This window comes from Denticeps clupeoides, chromosome 7, assembly GCF_900700375.1.
Source record: "Denticeps clupeoides chromosome 7, fDenClu1.1, whole genome shotgun sequence".
NCBI classification, from domain to species: domain Eukaryota; kingdom Metazoa; phylum Chordata; class Actinopteri; order Clupeiformes; family Denticipitidae; genus Denticeps; species Denticeps clupeoides.
The window spans coordinates 671,979-695,383 of NC_041713.1; the positions used below are offsets into that span (position 1 = coordinate 671,979).

Consider the following 23,405-nt stretch of genomic DNA (forward strand, 5'->3'; position numbering starts at 1 on the left):
AGTTCCACGTTCGGTGGAATTAAATTTCTTCTGAGCTGGAGTCAGCTTGACCAGAGAAGTGGTCATTCTGACCACAGTAATTCTGAATCGAGCCCCCCTGACAGGCAGGAAGAGAAGGGGACTCTGGCGAACTGCTTTTGTCCCAAGGACCCTGAAACCTGTCCAACTTGGGAGTCCCACCTGAAGGCCCATCTTGGGGTCACTGAGGCACACACCCCCCCCCCAACGACCACGACAAGGTGGCGATCTAAAAATTAAATATTCCTCACCAGATTAGAATGGACAACATGACATTTAGTTATTGTACCGCCCCGGCGTAGAAGCCAGGTGACCCCGCCCAGAAGAGCAGGATGCTGCGCCGACGCCCCTCTCCACCCATCACACCTTGGCTGGGAACTAAAGGGGGAATTTCAGGGGGTTCTAAAGTCGCCATGTTGTTCCCTTAAACGGAACCATAACAGGCAGTTCCGTATACGGCCTTTTTCTGGGGCCTGAGATGGGGTATATTTACTGTATATATATATATATTAAATTCATTTTGAACTTGTCGTTGCGTGTTAAATATAATTTTACATGTGGACGTGCTCTGCTTTTTGTGGTTCTGTGTAAATTATTCCACTGCTGGTTGCCGTGAGTAGAAAGTTCTGCTCATGTGGTTCTCATTCCGCTCTCCTCCTCCTCCTCCTCCTCCCTTCATCCTTCTCCGCCCCTCGCGCGCGTCTCTCCACCGCCTGGCCCCGCCCCTTCCCGGCTCGGGGGGCGGAGCCTCGCTACTTAACCAGATGCGCACGTCGCAGCGCGCGGGGGACGCGCACGTCGCCGCAGAGTCGCGCAGGTGAGTCCCGCACCTGGTTCTACCTGCTTCACCGCGGTTTCACGCAGACTTGATCTCCTCGGATGGTCCAGACCGGACAGAAAGCTGCGACCCGTGGCGGATGTTCTCGATTCTTACTTCTTTATTAATGCGCATTTATATCCGATCCAGAGCAACTTAAAACCTCCACAACTGGTCTTATTAAATATGTCAAGGGAACATTTTATGAACATTTTGCGTTTGAAGCATTCCAGCACCTGCTCTCCACGACAGAGAAGGGTCTAGATGGATGGTCTCCTGTTACCGAGAGAGAGAAGTAGGAGGGTGTGGAGAATCATGCTGGAGAGTTGAGATGATGGATAAATTGAGGAGCATTAGCCCTGATGTAAGATTGTTGGTTTTATTGTGAGTTGTGGTTCTGTTTGCGGTTCTATCTGTGCTGGTCTCCAGCATCGGCCCCTCATTGGCCTGGTGGAGCAGGGGATGAACGAGACTTGGAGACCTTCAGCAGCACAATTATCACAATTATCATGAATTCATGATCTACAAACCTTCTTCCCCTTTCCCTGTTGGACAACTGGTGCCAGTTGTCCTGATGATGACAACAATTCAAGGCTTGTCTGTCTCCCTCTGACGTCCTTGTCATGTGATTGTTGTGTCTTCAGGTTCTAGATGGTGCCGTGATTTCTCGTTGTGTCTCTGTGTCCTTGCATGTCATGGAATAATGTCCACGAGGTGTGGCTCTGTCATGTGAACGTGGACATGACCAACTGGGCGACACGGACTCTCTTCTGCCTCCTACTGTTCGGGACGGAGCATGCAGGTGAGTCGGGTTCGAGGCGGAGTTACCGTATTTTACACCCCACTACCGCTGGAATACAGACGTGGATTCGGTTTCCAATCCACTACCAGCCACGGCGTCCTTGACTAGTGGAGACCGCACTGTGTGCGGATGTCATGTAACTCCAGTGTTATTTCTCACCATATTTCTGCCCGAATTTTCTACTTGTATTTCTGACGTAAATTTTTCAACAAGATTCTACATCAGCGTGAACAGATTTTCAACAAAGGAGCACATGTCCCTTGTCTCGGGTCTACTGTTTAATTTTATCTGAAGATACGTTCTCACCATGTTCTGTCCCTGTTTTCTGCTCAGGCCAATGCATCGTCATAACATGACTTTACTTTACTTTACTTTACTTTAATCCAAAGCGACCTACAAGAGGACGACACCAGCAGTTCCCATTTGGTTTCTATAGATTGTGAGTTAAAAGCTAAGAGCCCCGATAAGGCCCAACTTGTCAGGAATAGAGCATGCTGGGAATTGTCACGTGCTGGATGAGGTTTTTTTTGTTGACACACACACACACACAGACGACAGCAATATCTTTTAAATGTGGCCCAAAATAATGAGATGAGCAGAAGGTAACTGGACGTTTCCTCAGGGTTCCACGGTTGTGTTTTTGTATAAAAGACACGGCAGGAAACTATTTGTAGAATCAAAGATGAATTGTAGTTCCATGACCTTTGCAGAGCTGGGCAAGGGCGCGCAGTGCCCAGTGTCACCAGCAGGGGCGCTGCACCCGGTGCAGGGGTTCCTGGAGCGCTACGAGGCGGGGCCGGGCTGTGCTGCCCGCGAGCGCGGCACCAAAGAGACCCACGTGATCGCTGTGGGGACGGCGTCTCACCACGCCGGCCAGAAGGTGCCGACTCCACCTGTCAGTCTTCTTCTCACAGGTTCACCACGTTAACTGATGCAGCATCTCCTCACAGGTCACTGTGGTCCTGAGGCCCTTGTCCCTGATTGGTCCTGCCCATCGACACCTTCTCCTGGTGCTGAACTCCCAGCATGCAGTGCACTGGTGGCTGGAAGGCGAGCTTCTACTGCCTGGCCTGCCTGTGATGGTGCAGGTGGGTATCTTCAGACCTGTTGTAGAACCTCTCTCCTGATGTTTCTTGTAGGACCTCTCTCCTGATGTGTCTTGTAGGACCTCTCCCCTGATGTTTCTTGTAGGACCTCTCGCCTGATGAGTCTTGTAGGACCTCTAGCCTGATGTTTCTTGTAGGACCTCTCTCCTGATGTTTCTTGTAGGACCTCTCTCCTGATGTGTCTTGTAGGACCTCTCCCCTGATGTTTCTTGTTGGACCTCTCCCCTGATGTGTCTTGTAGGACCTCTCGCCTGATGTTTCTTGTAGGACCTCTCTCCTGATGTTTCTTGTAGGACCTCTTGCCTGATGTTTCTTGTAGGACTTCTCGTCTGATGTTTCTTGTAGGACCTCTCTCCTGATGTTTCTTGTAGGACCTCTCTCCTGATGTTTCTTGTAGGACCTCTCGTCTGATGTTTCTTGTAGGACTTCTCGCCTGATGTGTCTTGTAGGACCTCTCGCCTGATGTGTCTTGTAGGACCTCTCGCCTGATGTTTCTTGTAGGACCTCTCTCCTGATGTTTCTTGTAGGACCTCTCTCCTGATGTTTCTTGTAGGACTTCTCGTCTGATGTTTCTTGTAGGACTTCTCGCCTGATGTGTCTTGTAGGACCTCTCGTCTGATGTGTCTTGTAGGACCTCTCGCCTGATGTTTCTTGTAGGACCTCTCGCCTGATGTTTCTTGTAGGACCTCTCTCCTGATGTTTCTTGTAGGACCTCTCTCCTGATGTTTCTTGTAGGACCTCTCTCCTGATGTTTCTTGTAGGACCTCTCGTCTGATGTTTCTTGTAGGACCTCTCGCCTGATGTGTCTTGTAGGACCTCTCGCCTGATGTGTCTTGTAGGACCTCTCGCCTGATGTGTCTTGTAGGACCTCTCTCCTGATGTTTCTTGTAGGACTTCTCGTCTGATGTGTCTTGTAGGACCTCTCGCCTGATGAGTCTTGTAGGACCTCTCGCCTGATGTTTCTTGTAGGACCTCTCTCCTGATGTGTCTTGTAGGACCTCTCGCCTGATGTTTCTTGTAGGACCTCTCGCCTGATGTTTCTTGTAGGACCTCTCGTCTGATGTTTCTTGTAGGACCTCTCTCCTGATGTGTCTTGTAGGACCTCTCTCCTGATGTGTCTTGTAGGACCTCTTGCCTGATGTGTCTTGTAGGACCTCTCTCCTGATGTGTCTTGTAGGACCTCTCTCCTGATGTGTCTTGTAGGACCTCTCTCTTGAGGTTTGCTTTATTAATGCTTCCTCCACCAGGTTTCACCCAACTCCACAGTTGGGTCCCAAAATGTGCAGCTGCAGCTGCAGCTGGTGCCCCGGTTGCCATGGAACCCACAGGCATTACTGCGATGGAGCCTGCAGCGGCACGACTCCATCACATCCCTCACCCACACGGCCCGGGCGAATCACGTCTCCATCCGCGTTGGAGAAGGTGAGCAACTTCCTGCACTGTGGCTCCTGCAGATCCGGCGAGCAAGATGAATCTGATGTTCCGTTCTCCACCTAAGACGTGACGATGCCCGAGGAGTGTCACCTGCAGTCCCTGTTCCTGTCCCACAACTACCTGGCGTCGGACGTGCAGCCGCAGGAAGTACGAGGCTGCGCCCCAGCTGGTGCGGGCGGCGCCCGGGGACCTGAAGTGCACGTGATCCGCCTGTGGTCCGCCGGGTCGGGCCTGTGTGGGTGAGATGTGACTGGATTCCAGGCAGATTCCGTTCGGGGGGGGACGGAGGTCCAGATTTCTTCTTGTCTTGTTACCTGAAGATCACAAGTTAATTTTCTCAACGTTTCACACGAGACCAACGTTGGCGGCCTAGTGGGTAACACACTCGCCTATGAACCAGAAGAACCAGGTCCAAACCCCACTTACTACCATCGTGTCCCTGAGCAAGACACTTAACCCTGAGTGTCTCCAGGGGGGGACTGTCCCTGTAACTACTGGGTGGTAGTAGCCTAGCAGGTAACACACTCACCTATAAACCAGAAGAACCAGGTCCAAACCCCACTTACTACCATCGTGTCCCTGACACTTAACCCTGAGTGTCTCCAGGGGGGGACTGTCCCTGTAACTACTGGGTGGTAGTAGCCTAGTGGGTAACACACTCACCTATAAACCAGAAGACCCAGGTTCAAACCCCACTTACTACCATCGTGTCCCTGAGCAAGACACTTAACCCTGAGTGTCTCCAGGGGGTACTGTCCCTGTCACTGCTGTTTGTAAGGTGCTCTGGTAAATGCTGTAAATGGACAGACACCGACGGACACGTAATAAAAGTAATAATGAATGACGGTAACGCGTGGCCAGATATTATTACTTTTATCACGTGTCCGTCGGTGTCTGTCCATTTACATTTACAGCAAACCAACCAAAAGAAACATCTCACGATAACAACAGAACAAAAAACAGCTTGACGTGGCGCCCCAATGTAATAACATACACTTTTGGAGGCGGAGTCTGACAGCAGCTCCGCCCCCCACGCTTCTACCAGCGTACGCTACGAACCGTTTCATTGGCGCTTGGATGGATCATTTTCCCTCTTTATTTGAGCTGATGGACGGACCGTTGTGTTGTGGTGTCGCTCAGCTCCCTGCAGGTGGAGGTGACCGTCTCACTGCTGCCCCCGGTGGCCGACGGCGGCTGGCACCGGGTGGTGCTCGTGCTCAGCAGCGCGGTCCCGGTCAACTGGGCCCTGTCTGTCCCTGGCGTGCGAGGGCGCATCACCGTCTATGTGAGAAACGCGCTCTTTGTCACCGGAACCGGCACGCGGCGTCGCGTCTGCTCCATCTGATTCTTGTTGTGCTTGTTTGTCCCTCAGGCGTCCAACAGCGTGACCCCTCTTCACCCCCAAAAGCCTGATCTCACCATGAGCAGCGTCCTCAGCAGCGAACTCCTCACTGTCCAGGACCCGCTGCGGTGGACCAACGAGAACGGCTTTCCGAAGGTCACGTCGTACACGGAAGCCGACTTGGCCAACCGCTTCGTGGTCAGGCTGGCGGGGGGCCGGACAGGTCAGGACTCGTCTTGTAGATGCTGAATTCCACATGATGTCCATGAAAGACGGTGACCTGCGTCCCTCCCTCAGGCCACCCGGCCGCCGCGCTGCCCCTGTGGCTGCAGAAGCTGCGACTGAGTGGCGGCGGCGACCGGGCCGTGGCGGAGGCGGTCAGCGTCCGGTGTCACGATGGCCGGCTCTCCGTGGCCTTGGACCGGCACGTCCTGCAGGTACCACCCTGATCGCGAGGAGGGGACACAACCGCTGAACTCTGACCTAAACCGACCCCTCACTAACAGACCCTGACCATCACGGTGGCCGCCGCGACCCTGCGCGACCCTCACTGCCGGGCGCAGTCCAACGGCAGCCACTTCCTGCTGGCCTTCCCGGTCATTTCCTGCGGGACGGAGGGGCTGCTGGAGGGCAGCAGCAGGGGCGTGCAGTACCAAAACACGGTGAGAGGGGGCGCCGTCACCTGAACATAATACCGATCGTTCATTAAAATGGTCCAGGAGAGGCAGAACACATAATTATAATAATTGAATGATAAATATAATTGTATGAGAATACGGTAAATGAAGATCTGGACTCCTGGCGCTGAATATTGGACATTAAAGAATAAAGTGAATACGGTTCTGCAGGCTGGACTGGTTACGAGTTCTTTATCGCCGCCGTGCGGTGCTGTGACCCGGGTCAGGGTGCCCGGGACACTGTGGCCCCGCCCCCAGGCCTCGTCCGAGCGAGCGGTCGGAGAACCGAGGGAAAGGTCGGCCATTAACCCATTGTTGAGATCTTCTACTCTGATGATGGCGTCTGGCTTCAGGTGTTGCTCTGGAGTCAGGAACCGACCGGCAGCCTGAAGAACGTCACCACAGAGTCACGGCAGCAGGACCCCCGGTCCCCACTGGCCATACATGTGAGCGTCTCCTCCTCCTGCTTCAGGTCTGTAGAGGAACCCTGACTGGACCTTTTTACTTATCTCTCCATGTAGATCAGATGCGTGGCTCCAGCCCCTGCAGCGCCCACATCATCAGACGGGGAGGTGGGGGCGCGGCGTGACCGGGGTCCCCCCTGGGCACCCGGATCCCGGGCCACTCCTCTGCTCACCCTGCAGCTCTTCGTGACGGAGCATTACGAGAACAGGCCGTCGGGGCCCTGTGTGATCACAGCAGAGAACCGCGTCTACGTGGAGGTGTGTGTGTATATGTGTGTATGTATGTGTGTATGTGTGTATATGTACAGTATGTCTGTGTGTATATGTGTGTATATGTGTGTATGTATGTGTGTATATGTACAGTATAAGTGTGTGTATGTGTGTGTGTGTATGTGTGTGTGTATGTATGTGTGTATGTATGTATCTGTGTGTGTGTGTATGTATGTGTGTATATGTGTGTGTGTGTGTGTATGTATCTGTGTGTGTGTATGTATGTGTGTATGTGTGTGTATGTATCTGTGTGTGTGTATATATGTGTGTATGTGTGTGTGTATGTGTGTGTGTATCTGTGTGTGTGTGTGTATGTATGTGTGTGTGTATGTATGTATGTGTATATGTGTGTGTGTGTGTGTGTGTGTGTGACTTGCTTCTTGTTTTATCTGCTGCTCTGTGTTGTTATTACGTCCCCGTCTGGTTTCTGCTCGGCGTCCGTTACTTGTTTGCTACCAGATCTCCGCCCAGACGAGCTTCACCGGCGGGGTGGAGGTCCTGTGGTGCGTCGTCTCGCCCCTGTCTAACCCCCGAGCCTCCCCTGGTTGGCCGGTCATCGCGAGCGGCTGCTCCATCGACCCCTCGCTCATCCTGACCCCGGCGAAGAAGGCGGGGGGTGACGAGGACGCGCCGGGAGCGGGGCGTGCCGGGGAGGACGAGCCCTCCAGACTGCGCTTCAGCTTCATCCTGAGGCCGGTCTACAACAACTCCATCCAGTTCCTCCACTGCGGCCTTCGCCAGTGCAGCTTCGCGGCCCAGGAGGCCAAGGTGCCCAGGGTCTGCCAGCGGGGCGTCCCCATCCCAGGACTCGGAGCGCGGCGCGCCAGGGAGGAGGTACGAATTCAGGAAGTTCCTCCATGCTGGAGGTGAAAGTAGAAAAGCTCTCCCTCTCTTTTACAGTGCGAATGGAGGAATCTGTCTCGGCCCATGCTGGTCACGTCTCCCATGGTGCTGATCGGACGCCTGCCGCCTCCTGCTGGTCAGTTGTGTTACTCTGATGCTCCTGTCCCACGTTAACCGAGCTGTCCCAGCCGAGTCCCCTCTACATTGAGGCTTAGTGTGTGACTTCAGACTTATAAATTCGTGCAAAACCAGTCCCTCCAGGAACTTCAACATGGTTTTACTTCCATGTTACCAAACATGCCGGCATGTGCGACAGGAACGATTTCTACCAAGGCCGTCATTGTGGTCCTTTTCACAGCAACACAACTTTTCTCAGAACTTTTCACTAAAGTTGCCGCAAATTCAGGGATTTTAGATTGCAAAAATCACAAAAGTATATCGCAAAACCTGGAAGGACTGAAAAATGGACCTGGCAACCCTGGTGACCGGATCATTATTTATCTGTCTAGCTTGCAAACGTACAGGGAGTGCAGAATTATTAGGCAAGTTGTATTTTTGAGGAATGATTTTATTATTGAACAACAACCATGTTCTCAATGAACCCAAAAAATTCATATCAAAGCTGAATGTTTTTGGAAGTAGTTTTTATTTTTAGCTATTTTAGGGGGATATTTGTGTGTACAGGTGACTATTACTGTGCATAATTATTAGGCAACTTAACAAAAAACAAATATATACCCATTTCTATTATTTATTTTTACCAGTGAAACCAATATAACATCTCCACATTCACAAATATACATTTCTGACATTCAAAAACAAATCAGCGACCAATATAGCCACCTTTCTTTGCAAGGACACTCAAAAGCCTGCCATCCATGGATTCTGTCAGTGTTTTGATCTGTTCACCATCAACATTGCGTGCAGCAGCAACCTCCCAGACACTGTTCAGAGAGGTGCACTGTTTTCCCTCCTTGTAAATCTCACATTTGATGATGGACCACAGGTTCTCAATGGGGTTCAGATCAGGTGAACAAGGAGGCCATGTCATTAGTTTTTCTTCTTTTATACCCTTTCTTGCCAGCCACGCTGTGGAGTACTTGGATGCGTGTGATGGAGCATTGTCCTGCATGAAAATCATGTTTTTCTTGAAAGATGCAGACTTCTTGTACCACTGCTTGAAGAAGGTGTCTTCCAGAAACTGGCAGTAGGACTGGGAGTTGAGCTTGACTCCATCCTCAACCCGAAAAGGCCCCACAAGCTCATCTTTGATGATACCAGCCCAAACCAGTACTCCACCTCCACCTTGCTGGCGTCTGAGTCGGACTGGAGCTCTCTGCCCTTTACCAATTCAGCCACGGGCCCATCCATCTGGCCCATCAAGACTCACTCTCATTTCATCAGTCCATAAAACCTTAGAAAAATCAGTCTTGAGATATTTCTTGGCCCAGTCTTGACGTTTCAGCTTGTGTGTCTTGTTCAGTGGTGGTCGTCGTTCAGCCTTTCTTACCTTGGCCATGTCTCTGAGTATTGCACACCTTGTGCTTTTAGGCACTCCAGTGATGTTGCAGCTCTGAAATTTGGCCAAACTGGTGGCAAGTGGCATCTTGGCAGCTGCACGCTTGACTTTTCTCAGTTCATGGGCAGTTATTTTGCGCCTTGGTTTTTCCACACGCTTCTTGCGACCTGTTGACTATTTTGAATGAAACGCTTGATTGTTCAAGGATCACGCTTCAGAAGCTTTGTAATTTTAAGAGTGCTGCATCCCTCGGCAAGATACCTCACTATTTTTGACTTTTCCGAGCCTGTCAAGTCCTTCTTTTGACCCATTTTGCCAAAGGAAAGGAAGTTGCCTAAAAATTATGCACACCTTATATAGGGTGTTGATGTCATTAGACCACACCCCTTCTCATTACAGAGATGCACATCACCTAATATGCTTAATTGGTAGTAGGCTTTCGAGCCTATACAGCTTGGAGTAAGACAACATGCATGAAGAGGATGATGTGGACAAAATACTCATTTGCCTAATAATTCTGCACTCCCTGTAAGACAACATCGGATGCATTCAGATGTACTATGAGAAGGATACACGTGCATCTGGATATGTTATTTTTGTGTGTGTGTGTGTGTGTGTGTGTGTGTGTGTGTGAAGGAAAAGTGCTTCTAGAGCCAGGTGTGACGATGCCACTGCAGCCCGCCCCTTTCCACAGTGGTGAGTGGCGTTTAACACACACAGCTGCACACGTTCTGAGCCGTGGGCGTCGGTGTTGGACCGTGTCCCCTCTTCGTGTCCCGCAGGCTCCGGGCTGGGCACGGGCGCCGTGCTGGGCATTGTGTTTGCAGCGTTTGTGATGGGCATCTGCCTGATGGGGGCGCTGTGGTGCATCTACACATGCACAGGTAACCAGAATTCACACGCATCACATGCATGCTAGTGTCCAAACACTTTGTAGAATAGGACCGAGAGACAGAGGTGGGTAGAGGAGCCAAACATTTTAATCAAATATTTGGAGTGTTACTCCAGAGTATAAAAGTATGTAGTGATAAAACTACTCAGGTACTGAGGAACTTGGATTGTAACATCTTACTTATTTTTAGAAACAATATAAGCATGCTAATTCTGGTATTTTCCCAATAATAATTTTAACATATTAAAGTATGATTTGTAGTAATTAATAACTAAATCTGAGCGTACAAACTATTTTATATATGCTAATTATAGGTTATATATATATATATATATATATATATATATATGTGTGTGTGTGTGTGTGTGTGTGTGTGTGTTATAAATATTAAATATAACAGCTAAACGATAACGCTAATTCTTTTTTTACATTTTCTAACAAAACATTTAAAACGCTAAAAGAGTCGATATGAAAGACTGGAATTCTGTATTCTTACTGTAACCTTTTTTTTCCAATTAACCCATTATTTATACTGTAACCTTTAGTTTTACTCTGGACATGGTCCCATCCGACATGAGTTTTATGCCGCCCCGATTTGTTTGGTCATGTGACTGCATGGCTACGTCTGATTGGCGAAACATAGTGACGTCAAAAATAAAGCATTTTTTTTCATGGTTTTAAAAAGTGACGAGTCGAGTTTCTAATTCACAAATGTACCGAAGTAAACGTATAAAGTATCGTGTTTTAATAAACCTGCGGTGCCGCACAGCGTGATGGGAGAACAGTCCCATGAACGAACGTGAACTGAGGAGTCGACTCCCGGTCGGCTCACGGTCGGCTCCAGCTGTTACCGAAGTTGAGGGTGATTCGCTGTTTGTCAGGTCCTCGCCCCCGTGATGGCGGAGAGGGGGTCCCGCAGGACGGAGTGGACCAGAACACGGGCCCCGGGAGCCAGACCGCGCTTCTGGGCCAGTCCAGCACCTCCGTGTAGTGGCGAGCAGCTGCTGGGCGAAGGGCGGCGGGTAGAATGTAGATCTATGCGGATATAGATCTGTAGTTTCAGCAAAGTAAACGGTGTTTCTTAAAATGTCTATTCTGTTGATGGAAACCTGTGTTAATAGTTTTATGTTTGTGTGTGTTGTGTATTCTGTATATCTGTGAAAATGTGTGTTTTAGCAATGAGAGGTTGTGTCTGTGTGTATAAACGGCAGGTATCAAATGTTGTTTTGTTGGTTGCTTTTCTGATGTTTCATTAAAAATGTAGATCTGTGGTACAGCAACAGTCATTTATTCTATTAAAAAAAATCCTATGAATATATTATAGTTATTGGTATTACATCGTCACACGTTTACAGGATATAATAAAGTAGTGGGGTCAGTGCTGCTGTTGCTGCAGTGGTGCCCCTGGTGGCGCTGCAGGTCCACCTTGCGCTGGAAGCTGCGGGCGCAGCGTGTGCAGCTGAAGGGCCGGTAACCGTCGTGCTTACGGCCGTGGGTGATGAGGTTCGAGCTCTGACTGAAGGCCTTTCCGCACACCGCACACACGTGGGGCTTCTCACCTGCGGCACACACAGGACACTTTAACCAGGACCGAATCCAGCACGACATTTTATGGCGGTTCCGTGTAAACGACCTGTGTGTACGAAGGTGTGCTTCTTCATGTCGGACTTCTGGTGGAACCTCTTGCCGCAGTAGGGACAGGGGTACGGCCGCGTGTCCGAGTGGATCAGCAGGTGGGTGGACAGGGTGGACGACCGCTTGAACACCTTTCCGCACACCTTGCACACAAAGCTGCGCTCCTGAAACAAACTCGCGTTCAGGCGGACGAAGACACCAGTTGCATGATGGGAGCCACCTGCGACCACGCCTAGGCTGACCTTCGGCCTCGCATAGACCCCCGCTTGTCGGAGACTGTACCCCGGGTCCAGGCCCGGGTTGGAGTCGACGCATGGGATGGGGACCCTGTCGACATGTGACCTGCGCAGGTGGGACACCAGGCCCACAGCCGAGGTCAGCACCTGACCGAAGAACCAGACAGGAACCGTTCTAGACGCCGTATCCAAGAAAAAGCAGGAGAATCAGCAGCAGAACGCACCTTCTCGCACAGAGGACATTCGCAGAGAGGACCCTGGATGTTGATGAGCTGTCTGTGGTTGAGCAGGGCGTAGACCAGCCTCTCCAGCTCCATCTTCCTCTCCGCACCCGCCGAGGGCGGGTCCGGCCGAGGCGGACAGCGGGCGTGTCTGGGCGCGTCTGACCAGGGAACAGACAAGATGGAGTCATGTGATCAGCGACGTGGTGGTCGGCTGGCGTCCTGCGGGCTTCTGGTGACGCGGGACCAGTACCTTCTGGCCACCTGCACCAGTGGCCGACAGGTGGGGCTGGATGGGTGGCGGTTGTCATGGGAACCAGCGTGCTACCAGCTGCTGCCATTTCGGCCTCCTGGTAGAGAACCGGGCTGCTGTGGGGCGCGGCCACTTCCTGTAACAAGTGCGAGTGGCGGCGGGCGGAGTGGGCGGCGTGAGACCCCGCCTTTTTACTCTTGACCAGGAAGGAGCGAGGCATCACAGCCGGAGAAAAAGTCACCGAAACTGAAATAAATGAAATAGAAGATGAGCAGCTACGGTTCCAAAAGTAGAAAGAAATGATTCTGACTGATGGACAATTTTTCTGAGTGTTTGGAGATAGAAATGACTGGGAGTCAAATGAAGAACATTTTTGAATAAACATGTTTCGAACTCACACCTGTCAGTCGGAATATTCCGTTAAAAAGCGCCAGCGTCTGAGGTTTGGACACAAACCAGCAGAAAGCAGCCGACCACCTGCGCTGCGCATCGCCGTGCTTTATCACGACCTGGAATCTGGCGCCCTGTTTCTGCCTCTCGGCGCGGCACAAACGCGCAACTCGCAAATCCTCACAGCTCTACAGGCCAGATTCTGGCCAAAAGGCCGGAAAAGAAGATATTTGGACTGAAACTCACCTTCAGAAAGGAATGATTAACAACATTTCAATTCTAATTACAACACTGGTTATGGAAGTGATCGAACCGGCATCTAAAGTGGCTAAAAATTAAACGCTGAAATTATGTTTTCAATTTAGATAAAGTATTAATTTAGAAGAAATTCAGGACAGAAGGTTTTGAATTTGGACTCTGAAATTATTACAGAAGTACAGAAATACCCCTATCATGCACATACATAGACGTATAAAATATAACAGATGAATCGTAGTTTTTAAAAGGCTCTGCAGTCATTTAGTCGAAATTTTCTCACCTTTAAGGAGCAGCGCTGGACCCTGGCAGAAGCTGCTGGTCTTCTGAGATCTTCTCCCTGAGAACCAGAACGGGCCAGCGAGCGACAGGGAGGTCAGATTTGAGGTTGACGCTTTGGTTAGACGCTGCTGAGGATTCTGGGGGTTTTACGGTCACGTCTCGCTGGCGTGAGAGGTGGCCGAGGTGCTCACCTGTAGGTGTTGACTCCTCTGCAGCAGTGGTGCCACCCGTCACGCAGTGTCACCCTACGGGGGAGAGACGGGACCGCCACAGCAGCGACTTCCTACTGATGGCAGACGGGTTCAGAATATACCAACCTGGACGGCCATTCTGGGTAAATCGGTGTGAAGCCCCGCCCACTTCACCCAGAAGACCCTCCATCTCGGGACCATCAGGAATGTATTACTGGCTCAGAAGACGTCATGATCCAGTAACCAGGGCCAGACGATGATGCACGTGTGTGTGTGTGTGTGTGTTTTGTACACTGGCTTCATTATCTTGTGTTTGTGGGAAAAGTAAAGTGAAAGTGATTAGTAGTCACATTAGTGACACACCACAGCACATGGTGACAAAGTGAAACGTGTCCTCTGTGTGTTTTACCAGGGACAGTCCCCCCCAGGAGACACTCATGGTTCGGTGTCCTGCTCAGGGACACCATGGTAGTAAGCAGGTTGGAGCCGTACGTACGTTGAGCTGCAGTGTGTTTGGTGAGAGAGAGAGAGAGAGAGACACCTGGCAGTCGGGTCGTGTGGTCGGCGGTGCCAGTGCGGTCGCGTCCGCCTGGCAGCTCCAGGTTTTCGGGGGGCGGGGCGGAGTCGAGGCGGAGCGGTGGGCTTGGTGGGGGTCCGTCTGATCTTCTTTCTAGGAACTGCTGTTTGGGGGGTTTGGGGGAGGGATGGAGGGGGGACGCGTTCACCGCTTCTCTCTGGTGTCACGTTCCTGCCGGGGTGAACAGTTTTTACATTTCAACAAAACACGTAGATGCTGGAACCGCCTCCACTTTACTGAATTTGTGTAGAATTGTGCATCCATCCAGTAAAGTGAAGTGATTGTCACATGTGATACTCAGCAGCACAGCACACACAGTGAAATGTGTCCTCTGCATTTAACCATCACCCTGAGTGAGCAGTGGGCACCATGACAAGCGCCCGGGGAGCAGTGTGTGGGGACGGTGCTTTGCTCAGTGGCACCTTGGCGGATCGGGATTTGAACCTGCAACCTTCTGATTACGGGGCCGCTTCCTTTACCGCTAGGCCACTACTGCCTAGTCCAGGCGTGAAGCTGTGAAGGACGGCAGCTTCATACACACGTTAATAACACAACCAATCAAGAAGTTCACTTGGCTCGCTTGGCCTCCTCTTCATCTTGATTTTGGGGCAGTGTTGGCCTGGCGGTTAAGGAAGCGGCCCCGTAATCAGAAGGTTGCCGGTTCGAATCCCGATATCTGGGGTGCCACTGATTAACTTTTTTTCATGTTGTCATTATGGCATGTTGTGAAAAATGTCGTTAATCCATTTTGGAACAAGGCTGTAATAAGAAAAAATGGAAAACTGATACACTTTCCAGACGCACTGTATAGGTTGCTGGTGCGAATTCCGATCTGAGGCACTGAGGTCCCCTTGATGAAGGTCCCGTCCCCACACACTGCTCCCTGGACGCCTGTCGTGGTGCCCACTGCTCACCAAGGGTGATGGTTAAATACAGAGGACACATTTCACTGTGTAGTAGTAGGGGTGGTAGTAGCCTAGCGGGTAACACACTCGCCTATGAACCAGAAGACCCGGGTTCAAATCCCACTTACTACCATTGTGTCCCTGAGCAGGACACTTAACCCTGAGTGTCTCCAGGGGGGGACTGTCCCTGTAACTACTGATTGTAAGTCGCTCTGGTTAAAGGGCGTCTGATAAATGCTGTAAATGTAAATGTAAATGCTGTGCTGCTGTGTATTACAATCACTTCACTTTCACTTTAACAGCCGTAGTTTCTAAAGTGGGCCGGAGAAATGAGAACTGGACAGACATTTCTTCTTAAAATACCGCAATTTGACCGATCAACAACTTTACTGTTTACTGAAGACGCCGGAATTTTAAAAAGGATTTTCTCCAGATGCATGATGGCTGACCTGCTCACTGTAGTTCTCAGAAAACCACTAAAATTGGGTCCTCATCTGAGCTAATTCTCCAGTTCAGCGTTGGAAAATGATGGAAAATGATGTAATTAGGAAGGCAGCAGAATAAATGTCGAATTTACACATTTGAAAACGATTTGCACGGAACTCAGGCCGGGATGGGCACACCCGGCGCTCCTCTCCTCGGGTCAGCCGGTTCCACGTTACGGCGTCTGCGTGTGGTTTGGTGGGCGCCACTTTCTCACGCTTCACCGCGGCTCTGCGCGGATCCCACGGCCGCTTCTTAGAAGATGACGGTGGTGAAATAAAGCCTGATGTCACACACACACACACACACACACACACACACGATGGGGATTAGAGAACGCAACGTCACCCCAGCAGTTCACCCAGCGTTGTGATGACAGGAACCTCTGTCCTGGTGACCTTTTGGTGACCCCGGGCGAACAGTCATCTACAGGAACGCGGGTGGCGCGGTTCGCTGGGCCCGGCTCTCGCCGCGCCCGGGGCCGTCCTCTTCGTCAGTGTGAGAGCTGAGTGGGCGAGCGAGTGGGCGAGCGAGGGGGCGTGGGAACGCCGGGCTTCTGCTCTGGGGGTCTGATTTACAGGTCGTTCACAATCTGAGCCAATCAGAAGCAGCGTTTCAGTAACATGATTATTTTTATTGGTAATACTTTCTTGGTTTAAATGACGCTTGGTGGTCGTTGGTGAACTCAGCCTGGTTTACGTAGACCCTGTCTCCCCGGGGACTGAACTAGTTATACATGACCACGTTGATAAATCTGCCACCATTTCGCAGCACGAGGATCGATTCTGTCGCGAACGTGTGAAGACTCTCTGTCACACACACCCCACCCTCCACACCCTGCTGTCACATGTGTGAAGCCACAGGCCTGAGAGTGACGGCCAGTATCCTGTCTTAGACGCACACATTTACAGACACTCTCACACTCACACAGGGTGGTGGTAGCCTAGCAGGTAACACACTCGTCTATGAACCAGAAGACCCAGGTTCAAATCCCACTTACTACCATCGTGTCCCTGAGCAAGACACTTAACCCTGAGTGTCTCCAGGGGGGGACTGTCCCTGTAACTACTGATTATAAGTCGCTCTGGATAAGGACGTCTGTGACTTCATGCAGTTTGTCACTGTTGGGTCAGTGGTGGCCTAGCGGGTGATCAGAAGCTAACTTGTAATCGGAAGGTTCCTCGAATCCCTTGATCAGGGTCCCGTCCCCACACACTGCTCCCCGGGCGCCTGATGGTTAAATACAGAGGACATGTGTCACCGTGTGCTGCGCTGCAGTGTCTCACAGTGACTCTTACTTTAAATGTTGAGATTTGACATCAGTGAATCTGAAACCATCTGCGGGGGACGAATATCTTTGCACATGTGCAGCGCACATGCTACATGCATAACATAAGTGCAAAGCAGTCTAATAAAGAAGCTCTCTCTCGAAACATAATAAATTATGTAGGAGTTGAAATAGCCTAGTGGGTAACTATGAACCAGAAGACCCAGGTTCGAACCCCACTTACTACCATCGTGTCCCTGAGCAAGACACTTAACCCTGAGTGTCTCCAGGGGGGGACTGTCCCTGTAACTACTGATTGTAAGTCACTTCCCTGAATAAGGGTGCCTAGTAAATGCTGTAAATGTAAATAATTTCCACTATGATGCATTTAAATGCATCACTGAATGTTACATGTAAAACAAAAACACCCTGAAAAGTGAAAGATTGAAAACAGACATTGAGGTGAAACTATAACTCCATAACTTCCTGTACTACATACCAACACTTGCACACTCAGACATGCACATTTTGCACAGATACACAGTTTAGTTTTATTAAAACTTGAATTCCTGGTATGTATTAATCATACAATATAAGTAGGTGGTAGTAGCCTAGCGGGTAACACACTCGCCTATGAACCAGGAGACCCGGGTTCATACCCCACTTACTACCATCGTGTCCCTGAGCAGGACACTTAACCCTGAGTTTCTCCAGGGGGGGACTGTCCCTGTAACTACTGATTGTAAGAAGCTCTGGATAAGGACGTCTGGTAAACGCTGGAAATGTAGATGTAAACAATACAGAATTTCAGGAACCGCACTGCAGTGTTCAGGGTAAAAACGGTATAATAATCTTGTTCAAGTTGAACTGAAATCTTTTCTTTCATCACCCCCTGCTGTATAAACCGCCATACTACAGCCCTGTATGAACAACAAGATGGAACAAAAATTATTTTTATTTAAATTTTATTCAGTTAATAAACTTATTAATTTATAATGTGAACTATGAAGTAAATTGCATTTACAATCACAAATGTCTTCCTTTGTCGGGAAAAAAATGAACTCCGTGTTGCCTCAACCGCTCAAGAATACGTAAATTAAAGAGGTAAAAAAGCAAATTTAACCCGCACACACAAAACACACAGAATCTACTGATTATTCGTTTTATTTCACGCACATTTTCACCAAGACTGGCAACGCAGTAGCCAATCAGAAGACCTGGGGACCCCCTTTGCCATGACAACAGTAGAGGGCCCCCAAGCACGTGTCCCTGGGCCGGGCCCGCCCTGCCAGACAGACAGGAACCGGACTGCGCCGGAGACCAGCAGCCTGATCCGGAGAGAGCGCCGCTGTGAGTTCCTGCATTTACTAAAACACACTTTTAAATCCCAGAATGAAGAATATTATTATTATTATTATGGAGAAAATTGAATTTTAAAACACGTCCACCGTCAGGGTGTAAGCGATGTTCGCCCTGTCCGAGCTGACCGCGCCCAGCGAGCGCCAGAGCAGCTGCAAGCTGCTGAAGCCGTGGTGGGAGGTGTTCATGGACTACCTGGTGGTGCTGATGCTGCTGGTGTCGGTGCTGGCCGGGACCCTGCTCCTGTCGCGGGACCGGGTGCTGTGCCTCCCCCTGCCCTCCGCGCCCTCCAACCGAAGCCTGGCACCCCCGAGCGGCCGGAGGACCAACCTGGACTTCCAGCAGTACGTGTACGTCAGCCAGGTGTGCTACCACGAGGCGCTGCCCTGGTACTCCCGCTTCTTCCCCTACGTGGCGCTGCTGCAGTCCCTGCTGCTGCTGGCCAGCGGCTGCTTCTGGCTCCACTTCCCCCTCACCTCGTCCCGCATCGAGCACTTCCTGGCCATCCTGGCCAAGTGCTGCGAGTCGCCCTGGACGTCCCGCGCCCTGTCCCGCGCCGCCCGGCTGGACCACGCCCGGGGCCTCCAGCGCCGCCGCTTCAGCCTGGACTCGGGCACCGACAGCCCCCTGCTGGTCAGGTGCGACAGCACGTCCACCGCCGCCACCTCCAGCCTGTCCTCCCTGTCCTCCTCGGGGCAGGACCCTCCCCCGCAGGCCGGCCGCGCCGCGCCCGAACCCCCCCGCCAGCCGGCGGCCAGTCTGGACGGCAGCGACGGCGAGCAGGCACGGGGCCTGTTCGAGAGGGTGCGCCGCTTCCGCGCCCACTGCGAGCGCTCCGACGTCGTCTACAAGGTGCCCGTCGTCCCCGTCTTATTCCGGATAATCTGCGCCGCCTCGGGGGGGATTTAATACCAGAACCCCACGCCGGTACAGAGACGCTTTCAACCGGGAAATCAGGGACGCCTTTACACTTTAGACTTGTCACGTTCCTAAATCTCAGGGTCTAAGCTGAAGTCTCTTTATATAGGTGGAGGTGACCAATAGGCAGATAGTAGGTGGAGCTGGTAGGTTTCAACTCCTCCCACAAAGTCAACCTAAAAGAGACAGGACAAAAAACAGCCAGTCACACAGAACGCGGGAGAGTACGTCCAGGGACGTAACGGGACACGCAGGAGAGTACGTCCAGGGACGTAACGGGACGCGCGGTAGAGTACGTCCAGGGACGTAACGGGACGCGCGGGAGAGTACGTCCAGGGACGTAACGGGACACGCAGGAGAGTACGTCCAGGGACGTAACGGGACGCGCGGTAGAGTACGTCCAGGGACGTAACGGGACGCGCGGGAGAGTACGTCCAGGGACATAACGGGATGTGCGGGAGAGTACGTCCAGGGACGTAACAGGACGCGCGGGAGAGTACGTCCAGGGACGTAACGGGACGCGCAGGAGAGTACGTCCAGGGACGTAACGGGACGCGCGGTAGAGTACGTCCACGGACGAAGCGGGACGCGCGGGAGAGTACGTCCAGGGACGTAACGGGATGTCCAGGGACGTAACGGGACACGCAGGAGAGTACGTCCAGGGACGTAACGGGACACGCGGTAGAGTACGTCCAGGGACGTAGCGGGACAGTACGTCCAGGGACGTCCAGGGACGTAATGGGACGTAATGGGACGTAATGGGACGTAACGGGACGCGCGGGAGAGTACGTCCAGGGACATAACGTGACACGCGGGAGAGTACGTCCAGGGACGTAATGGGACGTAACGGGACGCGCGGGAGAGTACGTCCAGGGACGTCCAGGGACGTAACGGGACGCGCGGGAGCATATGTCCAGGGACGTAGCGGGACAGTACGTCCAGGGACGTAATGGGACGTAACGGGACGCGCGGGAGCATATGTCCAGGGACGTAACAGACTGTAAGGTCTCCGTGTTGGATTTCAGGTGTACATCGCCCAGACGGTGTTCAAGGTGCTGCAGTTCCTGCTGATCGTGAGCTACACGGGGCCGCTGCTCGGCTCGCTGTCCTTCACCCACACCTGCCGTCCCCGCGCCCGCGCCCTGACCGGGTACAGCACCTTCCAGTGCTCCCACGTCCTGGCCTCTGTGCTGCGCAAGCTGGTCCTGGCCTACCTCGGCCTGGTGGGGCTGTCCGGCCTGCTGGGGCTCTACACCCTCTGCTGGATCTGCCACAAGTATGGCTGACCCTTGACCTTTCCTCTTACGCTGGTTGAGTTCAGATAAGAACCAACATATCTGTGTATGCATCGACATTTACATTTCCAGCATTTACCAGAGCGACTTACAATCAGTAGTGACAGGAACAGTCCCCCCCTGGAGACACTCAGGGATAAGTGTCCTGCTCAGGGACACGATGGTAGTAAGTGGGGTTTGAACCTGGGTCTGCTGGTTTGTAGGTGAGTGTGTTACCCGCTAGGCTACTAGCACCCAGTAGTTACAGGGACAGTCCCCCCCCTGGAGACACTCAGGGATAAGTGTCCTGCTCAGGGACACGATGGTAGTAAGTGGGGTTTGAACCTGGGTCTTCTGGTTCACAGGCGAGTGTGTTACCCGCTAGGCTACTAGCACCCAGTAGTTACAGGGACAGTCCCCCCCCTGGAGACACTCAGGGATAAGTGTCCTGCTCAGGGACACGATGGTAGTAAGTGGGGTTTGAACCTGGGTCTGCTGGTTTGTAGGCGAGTGTGTTACCCGCTAGGCTACTAGCACCCAGTAGTTACAGGGACAGTCCCCCCCCTGGAGACACTCAGGGATAAGTGTCCTGCTCAGGGACACGATGGTAGTAAGTGGGGTTTGAACCTGGGTCTGCTGGTTTGTAGGCGAGTGTGTTACCCGCTAGGCTAATACCAACTTGCTGTGTGTTTTCTGTATTATTCAGAGCGCCTTATAAACAGTAGTGACAGTAAATGACACTCAGGGACACAACGCTAGTAGGTGGGGTTGGAACCTGGGACTTTGTGGTTGAGTGATTGACAGTAAATTCTAAATAACATTATATCAGTAATAAAACCAGTATTATTATTATTTGTGTCTTTAATGTCCTTAGGTCTTTGAGACAATATTCCTTCCATTGTCTACAAGAGACGGTGTTCATGCTGGACGTGCCGGACCTGCACAATGACCTGGCCTTCCTTCTGCACATGGCGGACCAGTACGACCCCCTGCTGGCGCAGCGGCTCTCCGTCTTCCTGTCTCCGGTGAGCGAGACGCAGCTGCTGGAGGAGGGTGTGGAGCGGCGCTGGGGGGCCGAGCGGCTGCGCTCCATGACTTCCTGCGACGCCCAGGGACGCCGCGTGCTGCAGCTGGTGGCCCTGCCGCGCCTGCCGCCCGCCCTCTTCACCCTCGGCCAGCTGGACGTCCTGAAGCTGGAGCTCATGGCCGACGCCAAGCTGACGGCGCAGGTGTCCAGCATGGCCGCTCTCAGGTAAAGGGACGCCGCTCGTCTCCGGGTCACTGCGCGGGTAGACAGATGACGGCAGGAGGCGTGCTTTTGTGCGCAGGGAGCTGCACCTGTACCACTGTCCTGCCGCGGTGGAACCCGCAGCCCTGGCGGTGCTGCAGGAGCGCCTGGAGGTCCTGCACCTGACCTTCACGCAGGCGGCGGAGGTCCCCGGCTGGGTCTACTCCCTGCACGGCCTGCAGGAGCTGCACCTGACCGGCCGCCTCGGCTGCGAGGGCGGGGTCGGCCGCGGCTGGGCCATGGCCAGCCTCCGCCAGCTGCGCCACCTCCGAGTCCTGGCGCTGCGCGGCGCCCTGCAGCGCATCCCCGCCGAGCTGGCCGAGGTGGCGGGCAGCCTGGTCCGCCTGGAGGTCCACAACGAGGGGGCGCGGCTGCTGGTGCTGACCGGGCTGCGGCGCGTGGCCGGCCTGGCCGAGCTGCGGCTGCAGGGGTGCCGGCTGGAGCGGCTGCCCTCCGCCCTGCTGGCGCTGGCCGGCCTGCGGAGCCTGGACCTGCGGCACAACCACCTCCGCACCCTGGAGGAGCTCCTGGCGCTGCAGCACCTGCGGCGCCTCCGCAGCCTGCGACTGGCCCAGAACCGCGTGCTGGCCCTGCCCGCCAGCGTGGGCGTCCTGCGCGGCCTGGTGCTCCTGGACCTGTCCCACAACCAGCTGCAGAGCCTCCCGCCCGCCCTCTTCACCCTCCGCCGTCTCCGCCGCCTCTACCTGGACGCCAACCTGCTGGAGACCCTGCCGGCGGAAGTAGGGGCGCTGGCTCTCCTCGCCGAGCTGGACCTGAGTGGGAACAGGCTGGAGCGGCTGCCGCCGGAGCTGTTCAGCAGCTGCGTGGAGCTCCGCTGCCTGAACGTGGCCCACAACTCCCTGTGCTCGCTGCCCCCGGGCGTGAGCGGCCTGAGCCGGCTGACCAGGCTGGACCTGCGGGGGAACAGCCTGGAGGAGCTGCCCCTGGAGGTGGGGTGCTGCGCGGGGCTTCGGGGCGGCGGCCTCCTGGCAGAAGGCTGGCTGCTGCACTCGCTGCCCCAGGCGGTCAGGGACTTCCTGCTGCAGCCTCGCCCTCGCTCCTGTTCGTCCACCGAGGAGTCGGACACCTTTCCTGCCTTTTCCACGTCCCAGTGGTGCTTCCTGTCTGCAGCCGAGTCTCAGATATGACTACTAATATGCTCTCATTTTAACAAACTCTGAATAGCTGGAATAAACTAGTCGTGGAATAACATGCAATAACATGCACCAGAGTTCCAGGACGAGTAAAGCAGGAGAGAAGTTGATGCAGACCCAGAAATTCCCAGCACCCTCTTTATTCTGTATAGATCATAAAGAAACTGCACCTTTGCACTTTTTGGATAACGCAGGACCAACTGAATTTCATACTTAAAGCGCGCTTTTTCAATATTGTACAAACCAAATGTACAGCATAGTAATTTACGTTGTATTTTCATTACACAATATAAGTGACTCAACGGATAATATATATAATTGTAATAAAGGGGGCTATGCTCTAAATGTTGCTGTCTTAACGTCACTAAAAATAACTGTCATCGTGTGTCGTGTATAATTATTTACATTAAATAACAACAAACTATCCGTGTGCATTTCATCCATTTATTCGATAATATTTTAACAAAAGCAACAGAACCAAGCCCAAGCAAAACCTGGGGGCTACGTTGTACCCACCTCCGTCCGAATTCCGT

General features: G+C 52.6%; 3 protein-coding genes across 3 annotated transcripts; 2 read left to right on the forward strand and 1 right to left on the reverse strand.

The window, feature by feature from the left end:
- The first annotated feature begins 789 nt into the window (after positions 1-789).
- Positions 790-11,310, forward strand: LOC114793662 (transforming growth factor beta receptor type 3-like). Its single transcript, XM_028985758.1, has 17 exons — positions 790-835; positions 1,480-1,637; positions 2,348-2,517; positions 2,588-2,725; positions 3,991-4,165; positions 4,242-4,416; positions 5,318-5,462; positions 5,550-5,742; positions 5,817-5,956; positions 6,026-6,181; positions 6,550-6,642; positions 6,718-6,918; positions 7,390-7,764; positions 7,831-7,909; positions 9,929-9,988; positions 10,075-10,176; positions 11,066-11,310. The coding sequence occupies exons 2-17, from the start codon at positions 1,526-1,528 to the stop codon at positions 11,173-11,175; spliced, it is 2,424 nt and encodes an 807-aa protein (XP_028841591.1). The 5' UTR covers positions 790-835; positions 1,480-1,525; the 3' UTR covers positions 11,176-11,310.
- A 215-nt stretch (positions 11,311-11,525) lies between these two features.
- On the reverse strand, positions 11,526-13,741 carry LOC114793733 (zinc finger protein Gfi-1b-like). Its single transcript, XM_028985867.1, has 7 exons — positions 13,648-13,741; positions 13,458-13,514; positions 12,530-12,775; positions 12,280-12,437; positions 12,062-12,202; positions 11,818-11,983; positions 11,526-11,743 (listed from the first exon to the last, which is right to left on the reverse strand). The coding sequence occupies exons 3-7, from the start codon at positions 12,747-12,749 to the stop codon at positions 11,526-11,528; spliced, it is 903 nt and encodes a 300-aa protein (XP_028841700.1). The 5' UTR covers positions 12,750-12,775; positions 13,458-13,514; positions 13,648-13,741.
- Positions 13,742-18,178: 4,437 nt separating this feature from the next.
- LOC114793699 (volume-regulated anion channel subunit LRRC8D-like) lies at positions 18,179-23,296 on the forward strand. The gene is made up of 5 exons (XM_028985799.1): positions 18,179-18,229; positions 18,334-19,090; positions 20,182-20,432; positions 21,305-21,682; positions 21,759-23,296. Exons 2-5 carry the CDS (start codon positions 18,344-18,346, stop codon positions 22,864-22,866), a joined length of 2,484 nt encoding a protein of 827 aa, XP_028841632.1. The 5' UTR covers positions 18,179-18,229; positions 18,334-18,343; the 3' UTR covers positions 22,867-23,296.
- Positions 23,297-23,405: the final 109 nt, after the last annotated feature.

Bases quoted from the DNA above. Each gene is read 5' to 3' on its own strand.
- LOC114793662 (XM_028985758.1), top strand. From the start codon at position 1,526: ATGTCATGGAATAATGTCCACGAGGTGTGGCTCTGTCATGTGAACGTG. The intron at 2,518-2,587 runs GTGCCGACTCCA...ATCTCCTCACAG, and splicing joins CTCACCACGCCGGCCAGAAG to GTCACTGTGGTCCTGAGGCC. The intron at 10,177-11,065 runs GTAACCAGAATT...GCTGTTTGTCAG, and splicing joins GTGCATCTACACATGCACAG to GTCCTCGCCCCCGTGATGGC.
- LOC114793733 (XM_028985867.1), bottom strand. From the start codon at position 12,749: ATGCCTCGCTCCTTCCTGGTCAAGAGTAAAAAGGCGGGGTCTCACGCC. The intron at 12,438-12,529 runs GTACTGGTCCCG...TTCCCTGGTCAG, and splicing joins CTGGTGCAGGTGGCCAGAAG to ACGCGCCCAGACACGCCCGC. The intron at 11,984-12,061 runs GTCAGCCTAGGC...AGTTTGTTTCAG, and splicing joins GGGTCTATGCGAGGCCGAAG to GAGCGCAGCTTTGTGTGCAA.
- LOC114793699 (XM_028985799.1), top strand. From the start codon at position 18,344: ATGTTCGCCCTGTCCGAGCTGACCGCGCCCAGCGAGCGCCAGAGCAGC. The intron at 19,091-20,181 runs GTGCCCGTCGTC...GTTGGATTTCAG, and splicing joins GCTCCGACGTCGTCTACAAG to GTGTACATCGCCCAGACGGT. The intron at 21,683-21,758 runs GTAAAGGGACGC...TTTTGTGCGCAG, and splicing joins TCCAGCATGGCCGCTCTCAG to GGAGCTGCACCTGTACCACT.